The 25,872-nt window shown below is 44.2% G+C and overlaps 1 protein-coding gene across 4 annotated transcripts in view; it reads right to left on the bottom strand.

Annotated features, from left to right (window-relative positions):
- Positions 1 to 24,571, bottom strand: part of LOC310877435 (single-stranded DNA-binding protein 3) — a 55,677-nt gene extending 31,106 nt beyond the window's left edge. For all 4 annotated transcript variants that reach the window (XM_083791288.1, XM_083791287.1, XM_083791286.1 and 1 more), the window contains exons 1-4: positions 24,359 to 24,571; positions 15,564 to 15,636; positions 11,094 to 11,155; positions 7,691 to 7,775 (exon numbers count right to left, since the gene is read on the bottom strand). In XM_083791288.1, the coding sequence (XP_083647414.1) occupies positions 7,691 to 7,775; positions 11,094 to 11,155; positions 15,564 to 15,636; positions 24,359 to 24,414 (276 nt within the window). In that variant the 5' untranslated portion in view covers positions 24,415 to 24,571. The remainder of the gene's footprint in view (positions 1 to 7,690; positions 7,776 to 11,093; positions 11,156 to 15,563; positions 15,637 to 24,358) is intronic.
- Positions 24,572 to 25,872: the final 1,301 nt, after the last annotated feature.

Raw genomic sequence — 25,872 nt, forward strand, 5'->3', positions numbered from 1 at the left:
ATTGATGCGATACAGAAAACCACGTCTTACTGTGTACGTGTCTGTACGTCTATAGTCTACATAACTCGGGAACCGTTCACCCCACCGTTCACCCCACCAACTTCAAATTTGACACATGCGTTTCACACCACCACAGGGAGTGCAGTGCCCGGTGTCAAGTCCAGAAGTCCACAAGTCCAGGTTGTCCAGAACCAGCACAAAAGCCTCTGTCCAGGCTTTGTACAGGGCCCCTGTATGGCCATGTCCATATATGGTTCTGACATCTGCCCATACTCCATAGTTGGTCATGCCTGACAAATAACTCCATATATGGGCAAAAGAGGCCATAATAACTGGGTAAGACATGCATTTCCAACTTGCATCGTTCCAAGTAGGCCAGTACCCAATGGGCACCGATCTAGTTTTGTAAATGTGCAATTTATTAAAACCGCTAACAATTAGTGCCTCTACAACTCGCCTCTCAGCAAGTCGTTTTTGTTTTTATTTGGGGGTGGGAGGGGCAGGCAGCACTTTCCTGTTGGTTGCGTGTTGTGTCATTTAAGCTGCTTTGTTGAGCGCAGATCCAGAGAGGGCTCTCTTTTAACGGGCCTGGTTGAGCACAGAGAAGTTGAATTAACCCATTGAAAGCATGAAAGCAACCGGGTCATTTTAGATTTGAGCTACTCAGAAAACTCTCAAAAGTAGCAGATAAGAAAATTGGAAAGAAAAAAAAGAAAAAAAAGGAACAGAGTGTTTTTTCATTTAAAAAAGAATGTCTGTAATTCACTTAATTTACAACAACATGTTGGAAAAGTTTGAGAGCAAGAGTGTCTGTCCTGTTGTCTGTTTTGTTTGTCTGTTCACACTTGTCATTGTTTAACTGTTTTATGTTTTTTCATGTTTATCACATTTATATGTCTTTTTTATTATGTATTGTATGTGGAACATTTACATTGCCTGTTATTTTTTTCATTTTTATAACTGAACTACTCATTATCATTGTCGATAATATTCTGATGTCATACAAAAAAATGCCTAATAAAAACTATTCAAAAAAAAGTAGCAGATATAAAAGAGCTTATAGCTACATCTGCAATGTTGGAATATTTTTGAAAAAGCTGTGTTTGAAAATATTTGAATAATTTAGACTTCTGGGAGTCTACCTAGCACAAAACATGTTGAGATTGGAGGGGGGGGGGGGGGGTCTGCGGCCAAATACATATGGTTTTCGTGGGTCATTGGCTCAAAAAGGCTGGTTTAGAAGGCATTTGTAGAATCAGCCTCAGGTCTTAATGCGTAAAACAAAATGTTTTGTCTCAACAACCTTCTTATGAATAATCAATCAGAGAACAGGAGGCTAAAGATGTGATTGGTTGGTTTGCTGGATGGTCTATATAGAATTCCATTGATCTGCGTCCCAACATTGCCCCAATCTCATCCCGCCCCCTCCATCCATTTCCCTCTAGTCCAAGCATAACCCCCCCCCCCCACCCATAGGACCTACCGGACAGATCAATAGTGCTCAACACATTATTGACCCCTGCCTGGTACCTCTCACAGGGATAAAGACAGAGACATAAACACTGGATGGAGAGAGGTGAGAGGAAAGAGAGAGAGAATTGTATGTGTGTGTGTGTGTGTGTGTGTGTGTGTGTGTGTGTGTGTGTGTGTGTGTGTGTGTGTGTGTGTGTATTAGTCTCTGCATTCAATTTCGTGCACGTGTGGATATGCTATGCAGTTATGTGGTGTCTGCATTTGTGTAGGTATGTGTCCAGCTGCAGTCCCTCACGGGTGTGTGTGTGTGTGTGTGTGTGTGAGAGAGAGAGTGAGAGAGGGTACTAATCTACATTCTGGTTCACACTGATATGTACCTCATCACCGTCTCCTTGACCTGCTGTCCTTAGCACAACGATAGAGAAGAGAGGAGAGGAGAGAGGGATGGGGGGGAAGAGAGGAGGAGGAGGGGGAGGATAGAGCGAGAAAGGGAGAGAGAGGAAGAGAAAAGCTGACGGAGGTGATGTAGCTAATTTATCAGCCCAGTCAAAACAGTGCGTTTCGCTCCAGAGCAACAGGACACGGCTGCTACACTCCACATCACGTCTGACAGACGAACACACACACAAACACTAAAGGCCCAGCTGGTACTTTAGTCTGGCACGTATGCATACCCCCTGCACACACACACACACACACACACACACACAAAGCTGCTGCCAAGGTAGGACTACTGGACCACACAAATGAAAAAACAGGAAGACAGTACCAATACACACTGTAGACACAACTTCCACTTAGCCAACACTCCGGAGACAAGGCAGACAAGCCAAAACAACAGGACGAGAACAAGGAGGAGAAATGGAGAAGCGCTCTGAGCCAGAAGAGAACATCCACAGGCCAACGTCACAACTTCAACTCCACTACAAGTTGTTCGTCATCAGATCCGTATATAGTATATACGGTGAAGAACGTCTTGATGAAAGATGAGGGGTGCCACTACTGAGTCATACGCAAACACGCACTCTCATTAGCTCATTAGCCCAGTGTGCAACACAGTGTATACTGTATATGAGGCTTCAGGATGTCACATTCGGATTGTGGCGTGGAATGCTGGAAAGTGGAAACCAGACATACAGGTGCTGATATTGTTGGCATTGCTGAGCAGTTAAGCTATGCAGCATTCAATATTTAGGGCCGGGGTGATATGGACAATATCAAATATCACAATATTTCTGTCCAAATGCCTCGATGTTCAATATTATTGTGGGTTTTCCTGGTGTTGGTGCTTTCACAAAAGTATCTAAGAATAGTCACGTAAGTTGAGAAATATAAGAAGAAACATATGGATGGACCGTCATATAGACGGAAACCTAATAAAGTTTATGTTCAGCCAGCACAAGCTCGTCGACATATAAACCATTTATTGCACTGCCATTGATGTTATACCCGTATTTGTGTAACATCCAGATGAGGAGGCCTTTCTCTCTCTAGTTTAGAGTGTTCAAACTCTATTTTCCGAAAAGCGTGACTCTTCCTTCTTGTTTTCATGTTATCCACACCGCTCTCTCGTCCTCACCGACACTAGGCATTGTGGGTAAACAGCTAGATTAGCCAATCAATCTTCTCTGGGGAATAGAGGTGGTGGTGGTGGTGCATGTGTGGTGGCAGCAACGAGGGGGGGGGGGGGGGGGGTGTAGTCAGCGAAGAGATAGGGAGAGGGGGGTGAGAGATAAGGCGGATGAGAGAGGAGAAGGAGGGGTGGACTGCTATGTCGGGTGAAGGAGAGAGTAAGAGATATGCTGAAGGAGGGAGGCTAAAGAGCATGTGCACAGAGGGAGAACTCAAGAGGGAGAGAGAAAACGCAGGGGATTGAGACAGAGAGGGAGAAAGAGAGAGAGAATGCAGGGGACGGAGAGAAAAATAACTTGAGAGGGAGAGACAATACAGGAGAGAACAAAGATGCAAGAGACAGAGCAAGAGAGAAAACACTGAGAGAGAGAGAGAGAGAGAGAGAGAGAGAGAGAGAGAGAGAGAGAGAGAGAGAGAGAGAGAGAGAGAGAGAGAAAACGCAGGAGAGAGAGTGAGAGATGTGTGCACCACCAGCACCACGGATGCAGATGTGGGGGTGTCAAGCAGAAACCGCAAGCTGTGAGAAACAGCGCGGAGAGGCTTGAATTGCACAACATGCACAGCGGAGGGGGGAGAGAGAGAGAGAGAGAGAGAGAGAGAGAGAGAGAGAGAGAGAGAGAGAGAGAGAGAGAGAGAGATAGAGAGAGAGAGAGGTAAGTGACAGAACCACAGCGGCAGATGTGTGGCCAAGGGAGGGAGTGACAGAACACGAACAAGAGGAAGGAAAGAGAGGGAAAGAAGAGGGGGAAAGGAATATGAGAAGCAGTCCAGGAAAGCCAGGAGGATTTTTAAACAAATTATTTTAAACACAGATGGTAATGTCAAGATGTTGGGTGAAAGATGCATAGTATCAAGTTCAGAGGAGAGAGGATGCAGTGAAGATACAGGTGAAGAGGAGAGAAGAAGCAGACAACAATCCAGCTGTCTACTAAACTCCTCAGTGTTAAATGTATCCATTTGCAACTCTGAGAAGAATGTACAAATGTAGCCAATTGGATCCTTACAGGTCCATTTGGCTCCATTTGTGTACTCCGAGTTAAATGAACACAGAAGATTTTACAGAGTATCCATCAGGTCCATCAGGGTCTGTGTAACAACAGCCTTCTTGGGCACTGACAGCATTAAAAGCAACTGGATACTTATGAGCAATAATAATTAGCCTGAGCCCTGACACCGAGCAGCTCTCCAGTTACACAGAAATAACAACAGTGAGGGAACTCCTGCTACCGTGCTGCACTTCCTAGCACGCCCGCTGGCACTTAAGCTTATACGCACATTCGCACAACGTAAAATACTCACTGTTCAACCAAGTCTGTATAAATGTAAAATGTTACATTTGTACAGTATTGTCGTATACAGGTCCATTTGGTTACATTAGTACTTGGAAATAGACAATTAAAGGGGAATTTCAGTTTAAAGTACTTCTGGGGTAATTTTCACATTACAGAATATGTCAGCACCACTGCCCTAAACTAGTGATGGCCAAGCGTTAACCGTTAATAAAATTTATAGCTGTTAACCGTTCAATGTTTGTGTTTACACAAGCTGGGCATAGGAGGGGCTAGCTCCCCTCAAAAAGGAGGTGGTGAACTGAACCCAGGGGTAACCGAATGGGTTCCCAGATAGTTGTCCATGTCTTCTCAGCCTAATATGTGCACCTAACAGTTTTGTACGTTGCTTCATTGCTTGATTCAATATTTAGATTTTGATGTTTGATCAGGCACACCCCCTCATAACCACATTCAATTTCAGTCAGAGTCAGACTCATTGTTATAAAAGAAAGGCGGTCGCACAGCTCATAACCATGATGCAATAAACTTTATTTGAATACCAACATTTCTACAAATAAAAAGTCTCTGCTTCTGGTGACTGATATTGTCCTTATTTGTTTGTTTTTTGTTTTTATCCCACGAACCATTTTTTTCAACCAGTCAATTATCTAATGTAATCCTGGGCGCTACACTCCATCTGCCAACCTGGGGAGGGCAACGGACTGACCTCATGCTTCCTTATATGCATGGGGAGTCCAAGCAGCTTCTTTTCACCTGACAGGGAGGAGGGGGGGAACACGGACGGAACACGTTATTCCAACCAGCTCCTTTCCCCTTCATCAGACAGAATGGGCCAGGGGGAGGCAGTTTAGAGACCAGGATTACTGCATGTTTTTTTATAGCTACCTACCCTAGGGGACACATGCCAACACCCTTTTGCCAACCCCACTTATGGTATGGGACAGCACTGATAATGGAGGAGAAATGACAGAGGAGATTCTCACTGCATACCCAGCGGGAATCGAACCCAGGACCTTGAGAGCTGTGAGGTGCCACCGTCTGTGACCCGATATCGTCCTTCTAATGCATGAGGAAACCATCATTTTTTGCTTAGTAATTTAATTGTATTAACATTTTCTGTATGTTGCATCAAGTCCATGCATGACATCAATGAAATAATATATCCAATAGAAAAATCACAGACTCCTTGTGCATTAGGACAATATCACCAATTGAGTCTAACTTGGTTAAGTGAGGATTTTACAGTGTAAAAAGAAAACATAGCCTCATTGACTATGCATAAATGAACCTTTGCCTGTTTTTCCTCCCGAAGTTTTCCCCAGTGAGGGGTGGGAGAGGCTGGGGGGGGTTGGGGCAAGGCAAGAGACGTGATGTGTCAGATCGCGTCAGATAATCCCCACATAGCCTTCCGTGAACCGAATTCACTGTAGCCATTTCATAAATTATATTTGTACTTGTGAAAGTTTATAATAGTTAGTAGTAGTAGTAGTAGTAGTAGTGAATTAGCAAACTGGACATTGAATGTGTCTTTTAGCCTCGTGTTGTGCTCCTGTTTTCACAGAAGTTTTTATTTTTGTTGTTTCTCATAAGCGCACGTCCGTTGTGCAGTGCTTCAACTACACAGCCATCTGCCTTGACTTGTGTGTGCACTGACTGCACCCGCCCGCTCCTTCCCAGCCCCTCCCACGGAAAACTTCCGGGAGGAAAGACGGGCAAGCGTGTTAACCCCAGGCACAGAAGATAACACACCTCAACATGTTGACAAAATGAGATTGGCGGTGTTCTTTTCAACTTCCAAGTGACTTTCAATGCTTCTTTCCACCCCTTCTCTGCTCTCTCCTTAGCGACAGTAAAATCCTGAGTGTTCATCATTACATTTACAGGTCCAGTTTCACACTCTCGAAAGTTTCAATGAACGAACGGCATGCATGTCTCTCAGCAGCTCCGTCTATTGGAGGCGTGTGGCAGAGAGAGAACCTGCAGCTCCGTCTATTGGAGGCGTGTGGCAGAGAGAGAACCTGCGCTCCCGAGAGAAGCCTGAGGGGAATGGAGCCTAAATTAAACTGGTTCCATCTCCTCTGTTTTATCACCGTTAGAACCAGACAGCAAGCACCATGTAGCACTCTGATCCACATGGACACACGGCACACACACTCACACACACACCATGTGGCAATCTGATCTACATGTGCACACACGGCAAACTGATCTCTACATGTACAAACGCACACCATGTGGCAAACAACATGTACACACAAGCGTGCAGCGCGCACACACCATGTGGCACACTGATCTACCTACACACACACACCCCCCGATATACATGTATGTACCTACTCACACACGGAACCACGTAGCACACTCATCGGTATGCACGCGCGCGCACACAGACACACACACAGCACCCTACCCTAGCTCACTAATGTACACACTCACGCAGACAAAACCATGTAGCACACTGATCTACATGTATGCACACATACACACATGTACGGTTAACTAGCGCTCTGGCACCGATGGTGTGAAAGGCCCTCTCTGGGCTGGCTGCCAGAGCTGCTACCCCCTACCCCACCCCAAACACACACACACACACACACACACACACACACAACCTCCCCAAATCCCCGGCTTAGCCCCGGCCCAGTGCTGGGATTACCGGATTAGAACTCTATTCCATTATCTCCCCACACTACACACACAGGCGCACGCACGCACGCACACACACACACACACACACACTTTCTTGGTCATAGTGGAGACAGGCTAAAGACAGATGCACACAATGTCAGTCACAACACATGACATTCATATACACACGGCAACATAGACATGCTTCATTCCACACACACACACACACACACACACACACTCTCTCTCTCTCTCTCTCTCTCTCCTGGTCAGCTGTAGTTAATCATCAAAACCAGAAGACACGGTAACCTGGTGGTTAGTGAAACCACCTCAAACAAAACATGACATGACAAGTGCCCTTGAGCAAGGCAACAACACCCCTGACTGCTTCCCAGTTGCCACACACTACTCCTGGCACTGAAATGCACAGGGATGGATGATTTTCCAGAGAGTTATGGAAAGAAACAAATTCCTAAAATGGCAGAGTAATTTTTAACCGCATGAACCCATAATATAGGTGAAGATTTGGCTAAAACAGCTGATCCACAAGCTCATACCCTTGTGAGCTTTGAGATCAGCTATAAGTGGTTAAAATAAAGCTTGCATTCCACCCATGGACACCACACTTGAGTAGCAATTGGCTGCCGTGCCGGTCTGTCACTTACGTAGTCATGGAAGGCCTTGGCCTCGCTGGAGTGTTCGCATGTCTCCCTTCGGTCCGGAGCTGCACAGTACAAATCCCAGAATACACTGCAACAGGAAGAAAGGAGGCCAGAGGTTACTGAACGTGGCATTACCAGTAAATCATGTGTAACAGCTATTCATAACCCATTCGCATGCTCTCACTGACAGTCCCTACACAGTAAGCTCCTCAGTGTTCATTTAACTCCGATAGTTAGTGTAGAAATGTAACTAAATGGACCTGTAAAATGCTCAGTGTAAATTTAACTCGGAGAGTGCACAAATATCGTGACATCTTAGACCAAGTACCTCAATGTCGATACTGTGACACTATTGCTACTTTCACAATACGTGTACATAATGAGATTTTTTTAAATTAATCATCAATAGAGCACCGAAGTCCTGACGTAACTCGCTCATCCCGACGATTCCCCTGGTTCACGGAAGTAGTTTCTCTATGGAGAATAACATGGGGTGATCTTAATATCGTCTACTATAAGCGTTGTGGTCCAAAAATAAACAAGCTGTCTCGGCGTTATTGTCAGGGAGGTGTCTCTGTATCGTTTGCAACAGTCAGTCACTCATATATGATACAGTCTGCTTCTAGCGAAAATCTAACTAATTCAGCAGCAGTAACATTAGCGTTTTCTCTCAGTCAGTTGATTCTTCATATCCATGTGAGTGAAGCGGCCGGGATGACATGTTTATTTTTCAAACACAGTTCTTATATGAATCAATCTAAAACTCCTCCTATGGTGATTTCAATGCAACTAAACAAATACATGAACCTGGGGACTGACGCCCTCTACTGAAAGTGACGTCAGACTTCGGTGCTCTATAATGCTTATATAATAACTAAGTGGGTAAAGGCAAATAAGACAGCTAAAACAATCAGGTAAGGTCAGAACATTATATCACTTTGCCAGGAGGACAATCCCAGACAAAACCTAATCCGATATAATATTGCCATATTTCCCATCCTTAAGCTACAGCATCATTTTCAATCCCCCACTCATCTTTCACATGTATGCTCAAGTGAATGTGTGCACACATTAGTGCATGCACGACACGTGCACACATTAGTGCATGCACATGCACACAAGCACAGAAAGGAAGGAGACAACAATTCAAATTTCCATACAAGCTACTGTTGCAGCATTCGGTTGACTGTGAGTCTTCTGAGATGAGTTCACACAAATAATGATGTTGACACACACACACACAAACTCAAAAAGAGCGTGCTAATTGCCTGTGTTGAGCAGTGGTACCTGTCTAAGAGGTCCTAATTGAATCAGTGAAAGGTCTTTGTGTATTGATTTAATGGAAGTGCTATAAACCCAGTGAAACAGGGACACAGCTAGTAACGAGAGGCCTAATCGTCTATCAGGGAGCCATTTCAAATGCCCAGCAAAGAGCCAAAACACGCGCAGACTCACTCATGTTGGTGTCGGATTAGGACTGTACCTTGACAAAACTGCTTATAACATGACAGCTGTCATGTGGACTTTTTTTAGTTCTTTATTTGGACAGTCGCCGTCTCCCCGCCCCCTTAGTTGACGTTCTTGCCCAAAATCCAAAACTGAGGTTACATGCTTGGACGGAAAATTATTAAACTGCATTATTATTAAATTATTAAACAAAATATTTGAAAAACACCTTAACTTTGTTGAACCAAGTATTATTACTTACACATGAAAGGTAAACAAAGATTATGAGAGGTAAATAAATATATTTTATGGACAATTGCTAAACCTGTGGGCTTATGCTGTGGCTTAGGAAAATTATTCATCAGATTTATGTATCATGCCGAACATAGGCATGGTAACGCCCCGCCTGCCTGTGATTGGCCTACAGACACTGCCGCTCTTGACTGTCCTCCGAGTTCCGTCCGAGGTGGATATGCTGGATGCCTGGAATCCTGGATAGTCTGATGCCAGGTTACTTCGTGGTGGGAAATAATACAAGTAGTATGGCAAACTAATATTGTTTATGCCGTTTGCTTTGAAGGAATAATTGATTGAACATGCACACCATAATATGATTTGGGTGTGTTCTAAAATAAACAAACATTATTGTACTATAAAAAAGGTATATTTTCCCATCATCTTTATCCTTTTTAGTGTAATAGTATTAGTTTACTATAATTAGATTAATACACGATAATCAACACTAACACATTATTTACCCAAATCAAATCATAGTACAACATACGTATTCAATGGCATAAACAATAAGTTTGCCTCTTCTACAAAAATTAAACATACAAGTTAGTTACAAGGCTGCATTCTGTCGTGTGTGCCAAGCTGTCATTCTCTTGTCGTATTATTTATTTCTCAATCTCACCACGGAGTAACCTCTCGTCTCGGAGGACAGTTAAGACGGGCAGTGTCAGTAGACCAATCACAGGCAGGCGGGGCGTTACCATGCCTATGCTCGGACACAAACGGAATTCACACATTTGAATTACCTGGACTTGTGCTTTACTTTCAAATAACAGCTTTAATTTCCATTACCCCATTGACATAACATACCCATGAATTTCTGAACAGGTAATAGACATGTTCATAGGCCTAGTAGCAGAGGTGAGGGTCATAGCAGTGGTGAACAGAAACTAGTAACACCCATTTAAGTTAGTGTAGGGTCAGTTTTGAAGAGGACATATTTAGGATGTCGCTAAAACTGGCACTTTTGGCAACTAGTGTTGGTCAGTAAATGGCAATGAGAACAAGGGCACCTGAAAGTAAGTGAAATAGCTGATGGGTGCTTAAGGTGACCCCTAAGGCCAACTACCAACCCTGGGGCACAAATGACAGGAGGGGAAGGGGGAGGAGGAGGAAGACAGGAAAGAGGAGAGGTGACACAAAGGAACTTGGAATGTAACGGGTTAATCTGCTAAAGAGTCGCTCTCTCTCACGTGAACAAAGGAGAAAGGGGTGGGGGGGGGGTAAAGGGTGACAAGGGGGTGAGGAGGGGGAGGGGAATGTCGGGGGAAGCCATTCCCCAACCATCTGGATCTATTGTTTCAGAAGAGAAGGAGTGGAGGGGGGCACAGGCAGCGGGGGAGGTGGCAATGAAGACGGGGAGAGGGAGGGGTCACGCCCTCGGTGAGCAAGGCTGCTCGACCCCCGAGCCGTGGTTGCTTCAATATTAGCTGCCGTCAGAGAACTCTTACATCTCCAAAGACAAGTCACTGCTTCAGGACCGTGGTTGTCAGATTTAACTACTTTGAACAGGTTTCATGGATTCTAGAGTCCATGAAACTTATAAAATATGTCTTCCAAAATATTGAATTTAAATATCCGGGCGACCAGGGTTTCAAAAACAATTACAAAATTACAACGATGTGTGTCACACACAAGACCAAGGAATACATAATATAACACTCACCACCACCAGGAATGGAGGAATCCAGGAGGCTCCCCTAATGTAATGTTCTTCTCCCATCGAATCTAAACAGAAAGAGGAAGTGGGACAGAGGAGAGGTCACTTGTAGCTGTTGGAGAGAGGATTATGTCTGCAGGTGCAGGGGTTAAGAACATATAATCAGTCCGTCTCAAGACTGTCAATGGCCTCTGAGGCAGTGATACACATCTGACCGTCTTCCCCAAACTCTGTAGCTTTCTCCTTTTGTTGTGGGCCAATAATGCCGCTTTTCCACGTCATGGTACCGGCTCAACTTGACTTCACTCTTACTCTGGTACTTTTTTGGTATGATCTCCATCAAGGTTCCAAGCTGAAGATAGCAAAGGCTGACAGGAAAACACTGCAGACTACTGCTTCAGAGAGCATGGAAGCTCCCGAATACTGTAAAACCTTTAAACTAGCTCTGCTGTTGTAAATGTGAAATTAAACAATATTGAGTTACTGCATAGTCCATTTCTCAACTAAATTTGACCAGAAACAGTTTTTGTTACACTGTACAGGTAAAATAGATATAATCTATGTTCAGATATGGATAACGTTACATTTTTATGAAACTAAGTATCCAGGCAGCATTAGCTTTAGCAATGTTTAGCATTCTCAGACTGTTGGATGTCACCGACGACCAGCTACATCGAGGGCTCCAATCTGCAGTGGAAATGTGGAAGACGAAGTAACACAGTAGTTAAGCCAGTACCATAATACATCTCATTCACATTAAGTCTTTTACATTCATAAATTCTAAAGACCGTGATTTCAGGTCATATTAGCTTGATCACAGAACTCTGTGACCAGTGCCCTCACCTTTTTCATATCCAGTCTCATCTCCTCATGGGAGAAGTATCAGAGCCTTCTCTACTTCAATCAACGTCTGTGTCAAGTCATTTTAAAAAGGAGACATGAAGAGGACTGGAGCTAAGTCATGGCTGACAAGGCCCAAACCTGACCTGCGGCACAGTAGAATTTTACCTACAGTGATAATCCTGGTTCAGACATGATTTTGGGAAACTATTTTATTTAGAGTGCACCTTTTGTGTATATATTACAATTACATCCATATGTTCAATATTTCTAAACGAGACCAGGCACTTAAGGCCTGGACAGAGTCCGTTTGAGCCTTACATCGGGGTGAGTCAAACGCTCACAAAACACGCAAGGTTTTTGTCCATACAGAGTCACTCCGTTGCTATTGTAGTAGAGTTGAGTCGCTGTGGTGAGTATTAATTGTGGGTCTATGTGCAACCAAGTATTCGTCCACTAGATGGCAGATTAAACTAGAACTGCACTCTGTCGAGTGCCTACTTGTAAAACAAGCAGAGCGCGCAAGTACTGTCGACCGCTACAAACTGTCAAATCTCAGCTTCTCTGTGAAAGAACGTTTGAAATATTGAATTATTAGGTTTAGCTATTTGCTTGTTTTTGGGGGTAAAAAAGTAATATCATTCTTTTGTTACGTAATTAACAACAATCAATGACGTAATGTTGTAATTAATACGGATGAGTGACGGCATTCGATGGTGACATATGTCAATCAGTGTCGGGTTGATTAAAGGAAATGCCTCCATGTATATGTAAGTTGATTAGCGGTATACTGTGGTTACTTTGCGTATGCCCTGTTTGATGCATATGTATCATAGCAGCATATGACATCAGGGTATAACTGGTACAACTAGCTCTCAATGATGACGTAATAAAGATGTGGATTAAAGGACCCAATGCCAGGGTGTAATTGGTTTTCGATGGTGACGCAATGACGATATGTTTTAGTGTCGGGAGGACTAAAGGTAATGCCCCTATGTATATACTATACATGTATGTAATCTGACACCGCTGCCATATCAAGCACAAGTAGTCATTACGTCATACGCTGGCATGGCGCATACACACACCACTGGACATAACGTGGTCAGCCCAGGCCTGATAATCACAGACGAGTTTGCAAAGCAGTGTGCCAGCGATAGTGTCATCCTCTTTCAAGAGAGGCCGAGCAGAGGAGGTAAAGCCTTCTTGCTCTCTGGTGCTCTCAATAGTTTATGTTGTCGTCTCCGCCAGGCTGAACGGCATGGACCGTGATGGACAAGACTATGTTTTGCACCCTGTCCATTTGTCTGTTCGTCCCTGTGTTCTTCCATCTGTGGACAGCTAAGCTCCGGCACCGTTAGCACGATAGCAGCAAAACTGTGCACACACTCCCTGGATTCCAGAGCAGAACCGCTGCCCCAAATAGCGCCACCAGGAGGCAACTAAACACATGTTTTGACAGTACAGATTTTGTCCAAACATCATGCAAATTAGTACACATTTCTATACTCATTAAACAAAATGAGTCTTTCAGATTTTTGAGTGGTGCAACCACTCCTACAACCAGCAATGTCCGTGTTCACCTATGTGTTGGTTCACCCATGTGTTGGTTCACCTATGTGCAGGGCTGCACATTCTGTTGCCAATCAAGCGCCGGGAAGCGCTTCTGCGTACTAACAGCCGGGGCCGCCTAGAATGATTATTATGGCCAGAATACTAGTAAATTCTGTGGCGAGAGCATTTTCCACCGACTGCCACTCAAAGTGGCTACTGGCCAATCACAGCACGTCTTGCACAAGTGCACTGGCCATTGTGGCCAATCACAGTGCGTCCTTACTCAAAAGGGGGAGGATTCCGGCCCAGGCCGTAGCGTAACGGTCTGGGCAACGGACTGGTGATCCAGTCGCGGTGTGCCGCGGGTTCGACTCCCGAACCCGACACGGCCTTTACCGCATGTCATCCCCCCATCTCTCTCCCGTTTCCTGTCAGCCTACTATCTGTCCCTTAAAAAATCAATAAAAGGCGTAAGCCGCAAAAAAATATCTTAAAAAAAAAAAAAAAAAGGGGGAGGATTCCATGCTGCTTTCTGCTGGGAGGAGGCCCAGGGCGGTTGACAGGAGGACAGGAGTTTACTACTGAGAAAACCTGACACAAATAGTTTCGTCTTCTCCGTTTCAGATAGCAAACTACTGTAGTCCCCGGTGTAAAAGGGCATGCTTTGGATGCTTTGCACTCTTCCATTTGCCGCTGTGCTTGTGTTTGTTTTCCGGGTGCTGGAGCAGCATGGTTGCTCGTGTGCGATGCCGTCTCTCACAGCCTAGGCACCGGCCACCGACTTTTTACGAGTACTAAGGTTTTAGTTCCGACATAGTGGAGTGGGAAGAGTTTAAAGCATTGCGGACTGGCACTGCTGCTGCCCAACATGAACACTGTGTCTCGACATACTGTCCCTTATTATCGTAAAGTCGGGTAGTGTACACTGTTTATTTTTGCACCGAGGAGCCATGTGTGTCTGACTGTCCGACTACGTCGCCTCAGCTAAAAACAAAAAGGAAGCCTGATGTATGCTTCGCCGTACGATGTGTCGCATGTTAAAAAGGATGTGTCGCAACACGTTGTGAGCTAGTAGATCGGTTATTTAAATACAAAATAATAATAAATCTAAATATTGCTTTGATGCTCATATTATCCTTAGGAAGTATTAAGTTGTTTTTATTAGAATATGCATTCCATAGGGCTGGAGCACACATGGACCTAGATTTTAGCAAATTTAGATTTTTTAAATAATGGGATGAATCTACAACAAGAGCCATTCTAGGGCTAAATCTAGAGTTGCAATACCCTCCATTGACTCCCCACTCATCCAACAAATGTCGTTTTGCTATAAGTTATTCATCCCTCTTACCAAAAAAGTTGTGTGCAGCCCTGCCTATGTGTTGGTTCACCTATGTATGTGTTCATGAGCACCAGTATGAGTACCAGTAGGGGCGCTGTTGTGCCATGCAGAAACAGAGAGACAGTGCTGCACTGTTGCCTGCTAATGAGAGAGAGAGAACGCAGCGTCTGATTTCAGTGAAACTTTGAACACACACTCACACTATGTTGAGGAACAAATGCCACCCTTTTAACTTTGCCCTATTATAGCGCCACCAGGAGGTCAATTTTTGCAAACCATTCGTTTTATATTTCTCCTTCAAATTGTGTGTAAACATCATGCCAATCGGTACACATTATTTCTATAGTCAACTGATCAAGACGGATGCGTCGGCCCAGGCCGTAGCGTAACGGTCTGGGCACCGGACTGGTGATCCAGTCGCGGTGTGCCGCGGGTTCGACTCCCGGACCCGACACGGCCTTTACCGCATGTCATCCCCCCATCTCTCTCCCGTTTCCTGTCAGCCTACTTTCTATCCCTTAAAAAATCAATAAAAGGCGTAAGCCGCAAAATAAATATCTAAAAAAAAAAAGGAAAGAAAGACGGATGCGTCTGGTTTTTCATATTCCATCCTGATTGGTGAATTCCAAACATTGTTGGTCCACAATTACCTACCCGACCTGGCGGAGACCTGTGCTCAGAGGAACACTTTTTCTAGTCAACAGCCCTACGGTGTCACTGTGTGGTGGATGACATCTTACCTCAGATAGGAAGGTCTGTGCGGATTTCTGTGCTCCCACGTGTAGCAGGTACTCGTACACATATAATGCTAACCTGGAAGACAAAAGAGCAATATTTTAGTTTTTGTGAAAACACACACACACACACACACACACACACACACACACACACACACAGACCAATGTTTCTCATACACACATTATATTTGGGGCAACCCACCACAATATCAGGGAGGCACACCACAAATAGATTTCCCCAAACTGGCACAATATGATACCAGCAGTGCTTCTCGTGTTGCATATACACAGTCTTCTATGCCGCCAGCTATGTAAATCAAATCCACCCCAGGCTGCCACCAACACAAATAACTAAAATAACTTGTCGTGTGAAACACTGACAAACCAAATGTCCAAATACTTAACCACATAAACCATAGCGTCCCTAAATAGCAGATGTAGATCTAGGGTAACAACATGTCAAGATATGTTGGGAGCTTGTAGATCTGCTATTTTCAGCAGAGATTTAGTGTAGAGTGAGGGGGCCTAATATAAGACCCTGGGGGACTGGCAACAAAATATTTGAAGTTAAATAGCCAATGTTGCCTTTACATACCCTGATGATATACCCACATTAGGTTCTGGCGAACTTCGCTATTTCCCCATCATGATTTGAGGCCATTAAAAAAAAAAGAAATCAGTCATAAGATCATCAGGGGATGTCTCGGGAGTAGGAGGGGGGGGACATACGGTAAAGATATACCATGCACAAGGTTAGAGGAATTACGGTAATCCGGAAGGCATCGTCTGTTTGAGATGGGAGTTGGACCTGTTGCTTGCAGAGATGGAAAGATTTATTTGAGACTTGGGAGTTAATTTGTTATTAAGAGAGTTTAATAAGGCCCAGGCCGTGGCGTAACGGTCTGGGCACCGGACTGGTAATCCAGTCGCAGTGTGCCGCGGGTTCGACTCCCGAGCCCGACACGGCCTTTACTGCATGTCATCCCCCCATCTCTCTCCCGTTTCCTGTCAGCCTACTGTCTGTCCCTTCAAAAATCAATAAAAAAAAGGCGTAAGCCGCAAAAAAATATCTAAAAAAAAAAAAAAGAGAGTTTAATAAAAGACCAGACCATTATTAGACAAAAAAATGCTTCCTTCATCTTTTAAAGAGGAAGTTACATTACAGTATAGAGCTCATTAAATCAATGCCCGCATGGGTATATATTAAGAAAAATAACCTCTTGTATTTGGGAATCCTATGGGTTTTACCCAGATGCCAATGGTGAAACATTATAGCAATTGATTTAAAAGGTGTTGCAAGTGTGGGTCACCGATTTCATCCAATCAGGAGAGAGTACTCATTTATCAGCTGCAGTTTTAAAGTGTTCCGCTCATGTTTTGCTCATTCCCAATTTGTCTGCTCATTTCTTTGTTTTTGATGTTCCAATTTCACTTGTTGTATATTGTATCATGTATGGTTCCATCTCCTGATTGGATGAAATTGGTATCGCAGCCTGAAAACTTATTTTCCGTTTACTAAACAGTGTCTAGTCTATAGCAAATATATAGAGCTATTGAGCAAACATAATATAACTGATAATTACACCAACGTTAATATCAATGCCTCCTTAAACAACAACCCCCTTTTAAAAGTCCTCGTCTGTGCTTTGTGTGACATAATCAGTGTCACGTTGCGTTTAACATTATTATTAACACAATCCAAAATCATATCCATAACGTCAACGGTGGAGCAGAAAGCTTATGGCATATTATGGAGAACAGGGATGGAAAGGAGATGGGAAACAAACTAATATCTATCTCCATCCAGGTTGCTTGTGCTGCGGGGCTCCGCAAGCGGACCGTATGGTGAATATTATAGAGCGTTTTATAAGGCCTTACATCCCACATACCACCTGGATTCGAACCACAGGTCTCCTGCATGGGAAACCAAACATCTACCGCTCAGTCAAAGGGGAATCCCCCTTGGGCAGGAGAGATGTGGGCTTCTGGGCTATAGGCTGGGCTAGTAGAGCTACCCAGTACCCACACAAACACAACAGACCCAGGAGGGAGGGGGGACCCATGACAAATTTGTCACAAAAGCTGACAATATTTTAAAAGGCTTTTTGCCAGACTTGGTTTTCTTTTAAATTCACTACCAGTATAGTGGGCCACCAACACTTGGGGGGGAAAAATGTCAATTTACTGTGGTCTATTAACAGACAGCAGAACCATGCTGTGGAGTAGGAAACCCCATCGGCCTAACATTGTCCTCCTAACTCCTTCACTTAGCTGTGTTTAATAGGCTGTTAATGGACCATCAATCGACCGGCAGCGTGGATATGACAGAGCCCTGTGTGCCCGGAGCAGACTTTACTCTGGCAGGCCAATAGACCCTAATGAGAGGGACAGTGGCTCAGTGTCATAGCCCTATCATTAGTCAATGGACAGATCAATGGGACACCGTCTTGAGATAATCAAGCTATCGTGGAGTTTGTTTCAACTTCCGCAAAGGACAGGGCTGAAATCTTCGAACTTCTGCAACACTGTTGTTCATGTTGTATTGTTTAGCTGTTTGGTATAAAACTGCTGATGAGGGCCCGGACTGCTGGGCACTTAGGCTCCAAGTCTCCAATGCAACCTGACAGCATTGAGCAGATTTCAAGTTGCGGACAGTGGACACCAAGATACATTAATTTTAAACTGTGGACTTTTAAACAGGCATCCATAGTCTCCCTGCAATGAATACCAGTTACAGAGGAGGCTATAGACAGAGACTGATTGCCGAGAACAGAAAGATGTTTCAGGAGATGGGGTTTAAACTAAAGCCATGACAGAGAATTGGAGTGTCATGATGCAAGGCTACCCCTGCTTTGATACTCATAAAACAACCACACTAACAATAATATTCCTTCAAGTCTTCGCACACAAATCCATGCTGCATGCACGCACAAGCTGGCATCCTTGACTAAATACTGCAGTCAAAGTCTTCAGCTGTCTGCATAGTTTTAGAATGCTCCGCTGTGCGTGCATGTCCATGTGCGTGTGTGTACAGTGGGCTGTCCTACAAGGAAGGGTAATAAATAGCCACGGGTGTTCCCCTTTCACAGACTGTCTATCACACAAAGATAACAAAACAACTCATAGGCATGCAGACACCCAGACAGGGTGACAGACATAGGCAGAGAGCATGAACAAACAAACAAGGACTGAGGTAGTCTTGAATTCTAAACTTCCTGATATTACTTAGTTACACTACTTCATCTTGTTGCAATGTAAACATATCTATCATGTTACACAACAGCGACGCATCCGGCAGAGGCGGTACACCCCCTGCACGTAACTACTTGTTTAATTCAACACACACCATCAAATATATCAAGTACAAATGACCAACGCTTTAGGCTCAAGTCTGTGGCTCCACTTAGGGAGTAAGTCACTCGCACTCTCCCACTCTTGTAAACACACACACACAGACACACACAAACTTGACCACTTTAGCCAGGGGAATTTGACCACTTTCTGAGGCTCCTGGTGATTTGTAGGTCACAAAGCTCTCTGTGACCGCTGGTGTAGAGTGTGACTCACTGTCACTTGTAGGTCAGTCAAGGCACAGGCCACACACACACACACACCTGCGTGGTATTCAAACTGACCTCTTTTATCACTGCTTCTCAGTACCATTTAGTGTACCTGTGTAGCTCAATTGGTAGAGCATGCCACTCACAGTACATTTTAAAAGCAGGCGACAGCCAGACAAATTTTCCGGAAGTGCATTATTTGTCAATGGGGCCCGGCAACTACTGGCGAAAGGCGATAACAGGCGATGGTCGAAAAGTGGGCAGAGGAACGGCGGCCGAAAAGATAAAAATTATTCATCTTTTGGCCGACGTCGCCCGGCGATAGTGGGTGATTGGGCCATAGCCAATGAAATTCAAGCGACGCTCGCCGTTGGTCTCTGAGGTCTCCCGCTGTTAAAACGTACTGTTAACACTGATTGGAGGAGACTTCCTGAACCTGGACCTAAGTAAGCTTGGGACCAGTCAGTGAAGAAAGAACTATCACTTATAAAAGATATGGTAGTACTGAGAGAGCTTCATATGGCAGTGGTTGTGCTGTTTAAGACCACCAGTGCACATTTAGCTGGGGACCCCCTGGATGATGATTTTGACTTGTCATGAGCACAGTGATCAGTCGCATTAGCTCAGACCCCTTAGCTATCATCAGGGTTGGGAAGTAACGGATTACATGTAATCCGTTACTGTAATCAGAGTAAAAAAACCCGCAACTGTAACGTCTTAGAGTACATTTTAAAATGTGTAATCTGGATTACAGTAACGGGGGTGTTGTAACGGGGGTTACATGAGGATTACATTCTCCCCTTCCCCTCATTAATTTTACAAACAAGTTATAAATTATTATAATACAGTACCAAACGGAATGGATTGGAGTTGAGCGCAGCGCGCACCTCTGACTCTGTGTAAAATCCTCACAGTGGAGGCTGCTGCTGCGTCAGGGCGGTGTTGCCAATTTGCGAGAGAAATAAGCAACCAGGTCTATGAAAACAAGCCCAAAAGAAGCAACTATAAAAGGCCACACGAGCACTTCAAAGCTATATATATCGTCCATTAAACAATGTGCATATTTATATATGTTGGCTATTTGAAAATAGACGATCTACAAGCTCACAACCGTTCTACCATTATTTACAAGCAACTTCAGAAAAATAAGCCCAAGTCTTTACTTATAGTCAATGTTTTAAACTCATGCCATGTCTATCTAAATGAGTGTCAGCCAGGAATGTCAAAAAGAGTTTTTATTTGCCACTTTGACCACACATGGATGGAGTTGTTGGTTGTCAAAGTGGTTGGTTGTCAAAGTTGTTGGTTGTTGTCAATCAAACAATCAAAATGGTTCTGTAGGTCAAGATGCATTTTTCTTATGATCTGTTATAAGTTGACACAATGACATTGACAGTAATGTAACTGTTCAGAGGTCAAATTCTTAACAATTAAATGACCTTAACCATATTTCAGTTGCCCTTATCTTAATTTCATAGGCTCAACATTCTTGTCTATCAATGGTAAAACTTGTATTATCTAATTAAATTGAGTTTTACTTAAAAGTAATCCAAAGGTAACTGAAAGTAACTTGTAGTTACTTTTTAAATGGAGTAATCGGGATTACGTTACTGACTACATTTTTTAGCAAGTAACTTGTAACTGTAGGGGATTCCTTTTTAAAAGTAACCCTCCCAACCCTGGCTATCATTACATGTGCTCAGAAATTGCGATACAAACTCACAAATGATTTACGATCACCGGGATGCACGACGGCTCACCATGGACAGCGCTCAAACCTTTTGAGATACAGCGCTTTAAAAATCCTGTTATAATAAGAGTCTCAATGGAGCTGGATTTTAAAATCCCATAGCTGGTGGGGACGGAGGCTCTCCATAGTCCATACTAACCGGAGCAATGCTAAAAGGTAAATTGACGGTCGCTGCTTTCATATATGTAGTATACAGTTGTCTACAAACAAACGTAATTGCTCCTTTAGGTACCAATAGCCTAGCTAGATAGCAGCGAAAAAGTTAACATACCAAGGATATGTCACCTGATGTGATGTCACCGTCATACAGACGAGAGACAATGTTACATTGCGTTTAAGACCATCAGCGCACACTGCTTTAGTTGTGTATTGTTGTTATGTTATTATTATAACTCAAGGCAATGTCAGGAACACAGCCAAACTTTATTATTTGCTCTAAACTCTGACTCTTCTTCTGTGACATGACATTTTCTGTCTCCCAAAGCCCCATAGTCCACAGCGCCCCTCTGAGGCACATAAGTTGAATGAAGTGTACCCGTGGTGCGCTGTTGAATCTCGGCCAATCTGAATCATGGCCAGCGGGGACCAGACAACCGTATTCGGGAACGGTTCGAATCAAACAGACTCAGTCCGTCTCAGTGTGAATCCCCTATTATATAAAAAGGGGGAAAAAGGTCTATGGAATGCAGGGATATGTTATATTGGTCATGTGATACCATACCGGTGCATTGAAAACACACACACACACACACTTTGGGGGGGGGGGGGGGGGTTGTCCATCGTTGAGGAAAACTAAAACTTTGACTTAAAGACGGTAGTTTAGAAGGTCTTATATCAGTGGATGGGAGGATTACCCCCCCCCCCCCCCCACCCACCCACCCCTCTCCACACACACACACACACACACGTATATTAAATTTTCATCTGCAGCCTCGTGTGTGTGTGTGTGTGTGTTTGTGTGTGTGTGAGTTGTGAGGGGGCTATGTGTGTGCATGCACCTGGCCTACTGCATTATTAAAACACACAAGCTAGCTCACAGAGAAGAGAAGTTGGTGAAGAAGGAGTAGACCAGCAGAAGCAGTGGTATAATGCATTCAGTGTGATAGGAGTGAAGGACAATATTGATTTCATTTATACAGCACCAGTTAGTTACACAGTGCTATACTGATAAGCGACAACAGATAAAGTGAAGTAATATTGTAATAAAGTAAACTGATCATGAACATAAAAAACAAAGACTGTACAATAAGTAACACAATGAGAAAGGCGTGTCTGCAAATCCTTGGTTTTGAGAAGTAGATTGATAAAACTGGTCTGGCTATACAGAAGGTGCGGTTTTATGTGTGTGTGTGTGTGTGTGTGTGTGTGTGTGTGTGTGTGTGTGTGTGTGTGTGAGAGAGAGAGGGGGGTGGGGGGTGCCCTGAGGGGAAGAACAGCAGGAGGCAGAGAGGTTTATAGGAACAGTCGAGTCATGATGGTCAGGAGTGGAAAGGAGACAGAATTCAGCCATCATCAACTCATACCCATCCCAATGCTGGGAAATGGGACCACACACTCAAAATCAGTCTGGACTTCAAACATCCACCATCCTGCTCCTGTCCTCCTCACCTCTGACCTCTCCCTGGTTGCCCTACCTCCCTCCCCCGGCCAGACCTCATCTCACCCCTCCGACACCTAGGAGGTGACCCTGTGACCTTCCTCGCCCCTCCTGCCCCGTTATGTTCCCAGAAAGGGACATTAGCGCAGACACTGAGAAACCTCCCTGCTGCACACCGCCAGCCCAGTACACCTGACATCCTGCCCGAGGCTCCCAACAAAACCCCTTCTTTAAACATGGATGAAGTCTGCCCACCGTCACACACACACACACACACACACACACCACACACCCCTGATGCAGGGCTGAGAGCGACTGCTAGTCTGAATGTCTCAATAATTCAACACTGAAGTGAGGGATGAGGACTTTGAGGAGCGGAGTATGGGAAGTGAGAGTTATGGGGGTGATAAAGGCATGGAAATACAGAGGGGGGGGGGGGGTTAAAGGATGGGGTGGGTTCAAGGCAAGCAGGGAGTTTGTGATGGGACTGTATGGTGATGAAACACTTGCTGATAATCGCACATGTTTACACGAGTGTTTTCACTACTCGTGTAGTGAAACTCGTGTAGACTGGGAGAGGGGTTCAGATGAGCACGTTTGTGTAGAATATCTCCTGTTAACTTATTCAACAAACTTATTCAACAACATTGCAAGAATAACTGGCATTAATTGTGGACACTGATCAGAGACTGATCAAATCACACTAAAGTTGAATGAAAGCATCCACAGGTTTTGTTCGAGGCAGAAAGTAGGAACCTGGATAAGTTGGCAGCCCAGCCATACATATACAGCAGCATTTATTTATTTATGATGCAATGAACATTGACATAATTTTTAGACGATATAACATTTTCGGGTTTTCTGATGAACGTGAACGGGCTGAAGCTGAACACTGGAGACAGCCAGGGATGAAAACGTGCGGGTTGTGAACAACAGGCATTGGTGGCATGCATGCAGACAAAGGGATTGGTGGTGGTGAGCTGCTACAGTCAGCTACCCAAGCTAATGCCAGCCAACTTGTTCCATCACAGCCGTGTCAACAAAAAAAGACAGCCAATGTGACATTAATGTGAGAGAAACGACGAGCGTGATCCCCGCGTAATCCGGAACTCGGAATAGTAAGGACGAAAGCAGTGTGCGGGGCAGAAAAGTTCTCGGCGCAGCTCCCTCCGCTTGGAGCTCTTGACCAAAACACTCATGTGGGATACAATGGAACGAGAGAGAGAGACGCACCAGACAGACATGCAGCATTTTTGGAACGCGGCGAATTTAGATCGCGTTCCTTCGCTACTTTGTAACAAAGCCCGAAACAGCTGTATCCTATTTTTATCTGCTGCTCAGCGGGCAACACAAAAGCTAGCTAGCAACAATGCACGGCGTCACCCCAATGAATGTATTGTTCCTCACACAAGGCGATGGAGAGATGGATGGAAGTGGGATCCCCATTATTATTAACGCACCACAGACAACCCCATTGCACGTCGTTAAATGCACTATTCTACACAAACACAGACAGACACACGTGCAGGAAAGCATTGTTTGCGAAAGTGAGGCAACTCAAAGACAACTATATAAAAGGCTTGCCTTTTGCACCAGAGAGAAACAAGACAGACAAGAGTGAAACTGGTCGAGTAGCTTAGCTGGTAGAGCTAACAGCCATGCAAAGAAACTGGTTAAGAGTTGGAGGATGCAGAGACGGAAGAGTGTCACATACAACACAGAAACTAACAAAACAATCACTTTTTGCAGTACTCAGAGCAGCCAAAAGAGCTGAATGAACATGCATGCACCTTTTGGAGTGAGTGAGCTGGTCTCACATCAGTTAGCAAGTTTAGCTACCTAGCACATACTTAGCAGGATCTGTGTTGTGACAGTGCAATAATTCACTTACTTTTCTCTTGCTTGGCTATCGGAGGGGACCACAGCTCCTTTACCCTTGGCGTACATGATGGAGACTGTTTCGATACTTTATTTTATCCCACTCGACACCTGTCAAAGGAAGCTACCAGGAAAACCTACTATCTCCATAGCTACCCAGTTAGTGTTGGCTCTCTCTCTCGCTCGCTCGCTCTGTCTTTGCTCCGGTTTCCTTTTTTTCTACATCCCCAACATTGCCCACAAATCAGGCAGGGTTTCAGCCGGGGGGAACTTGAAACCGTCCGCTGGTGGATCTTTTTTTTTTTCTTTTTTTTTTTCAATCGCTGTTCCTGGATTCTGCTCACGCCCCCCCTGTTGTGCGATGGTGGGGGCTTCTTAAAGCCACAGCGTCTCAGGCTGGGTTGACTAGCTCTGAAAACTCAAGTTCAAGTTCTTTCTCAGAGGCCTTACAAGTTTTAGTTTAGGCCTTAAGTTACTTTTGCAAATGTTTGTTACCATTTCACATGTTGGTCTAATCGCATTCCCCAATTACAATAGAATATATATTATTAGCAATAAGGAGTAGCTGAGATAGTGAATAGTGAAGTCTGTTATATAACTGGTAATAGGAGGCTATACATTATCTTAAAGTCTTTTCATGGTACACTACACAGTAGGCTGCCATGCATTATTGTTTTGTGTTGTTTTGTAACATTTATTGTACCTATCTTCACCCATCTTCCACTATACAGTATATCACGGCCCACGGGATAACTATAGTTATGGAATATAGAAAAAGTAGGCTTGACTCCTACGAAGGTGTGGGTGTTCACTAAAAAGTTGATTTATGCACCAGAAAAGAAGCCCGGGGCCGTTTCCCTGACACGGTGGTCTTACCATTACCATGTAACTAAACCATTTCATCTGTATACTACAGTACATTAATGTTTATGGTCTACTTGGGTAAGATGCCCCAGAGCCTAGTGCAGTAATTCCTGTTTTATCCAAACCTCAGACATGCTGACCACCTAAAATGAATAAACTCAACGATTATACCATAATTATTATCACTAACTCGCAAAGACTAAACTAACGTGTATTAATTGGAAATGTTCCTGCTCTGCCATGCCAGTATTTAAAAACAATTTAAACATTGTTTTTGAGGGCATATGCCCAGCTTTCCAGGTTTGTGTAAACACAAACATTTGAAGACAAAAGTGAAGACGGAAAAGTGAGGATGCAAATTGTGATTGGCCGGTGTGATTTCGTGGGAGATGTGTCATTGGTTGAGCATTGCATAACGATTGTGCCACAGTGATGATTTGATTGGTTGAGCAAAGTACATATTGAAAATGAAAGTGAGGGCAGAAAAGTGAAGACAAGAAAGTGAGGACGCAAATTGTGATTGGCCAGAATGAGATGATGAATGATGATAAGAACGCCCCTCACTTCACACAGGTGTGATTTTTTGGGGGATACATTCACAAGCCATATTTTGACATTCCCCCCTCTGTGTTTCAACGCAGACAGACCAATGCAGACCTCCGA

The sequence above is a fragment of the Protomyctophum parallelum genome (genome assembly GCF_964188405.1).
Source record: "Protomyctophum parallelum genome assembly, chromosome: 20".
NCBI classification, from domain to species: Eukaryota; Metazoa; Chordata; class Actinopteri; order Myctophiformes; family Myctophidae; genus Protomyctophum; species Protomyctophum parallelum.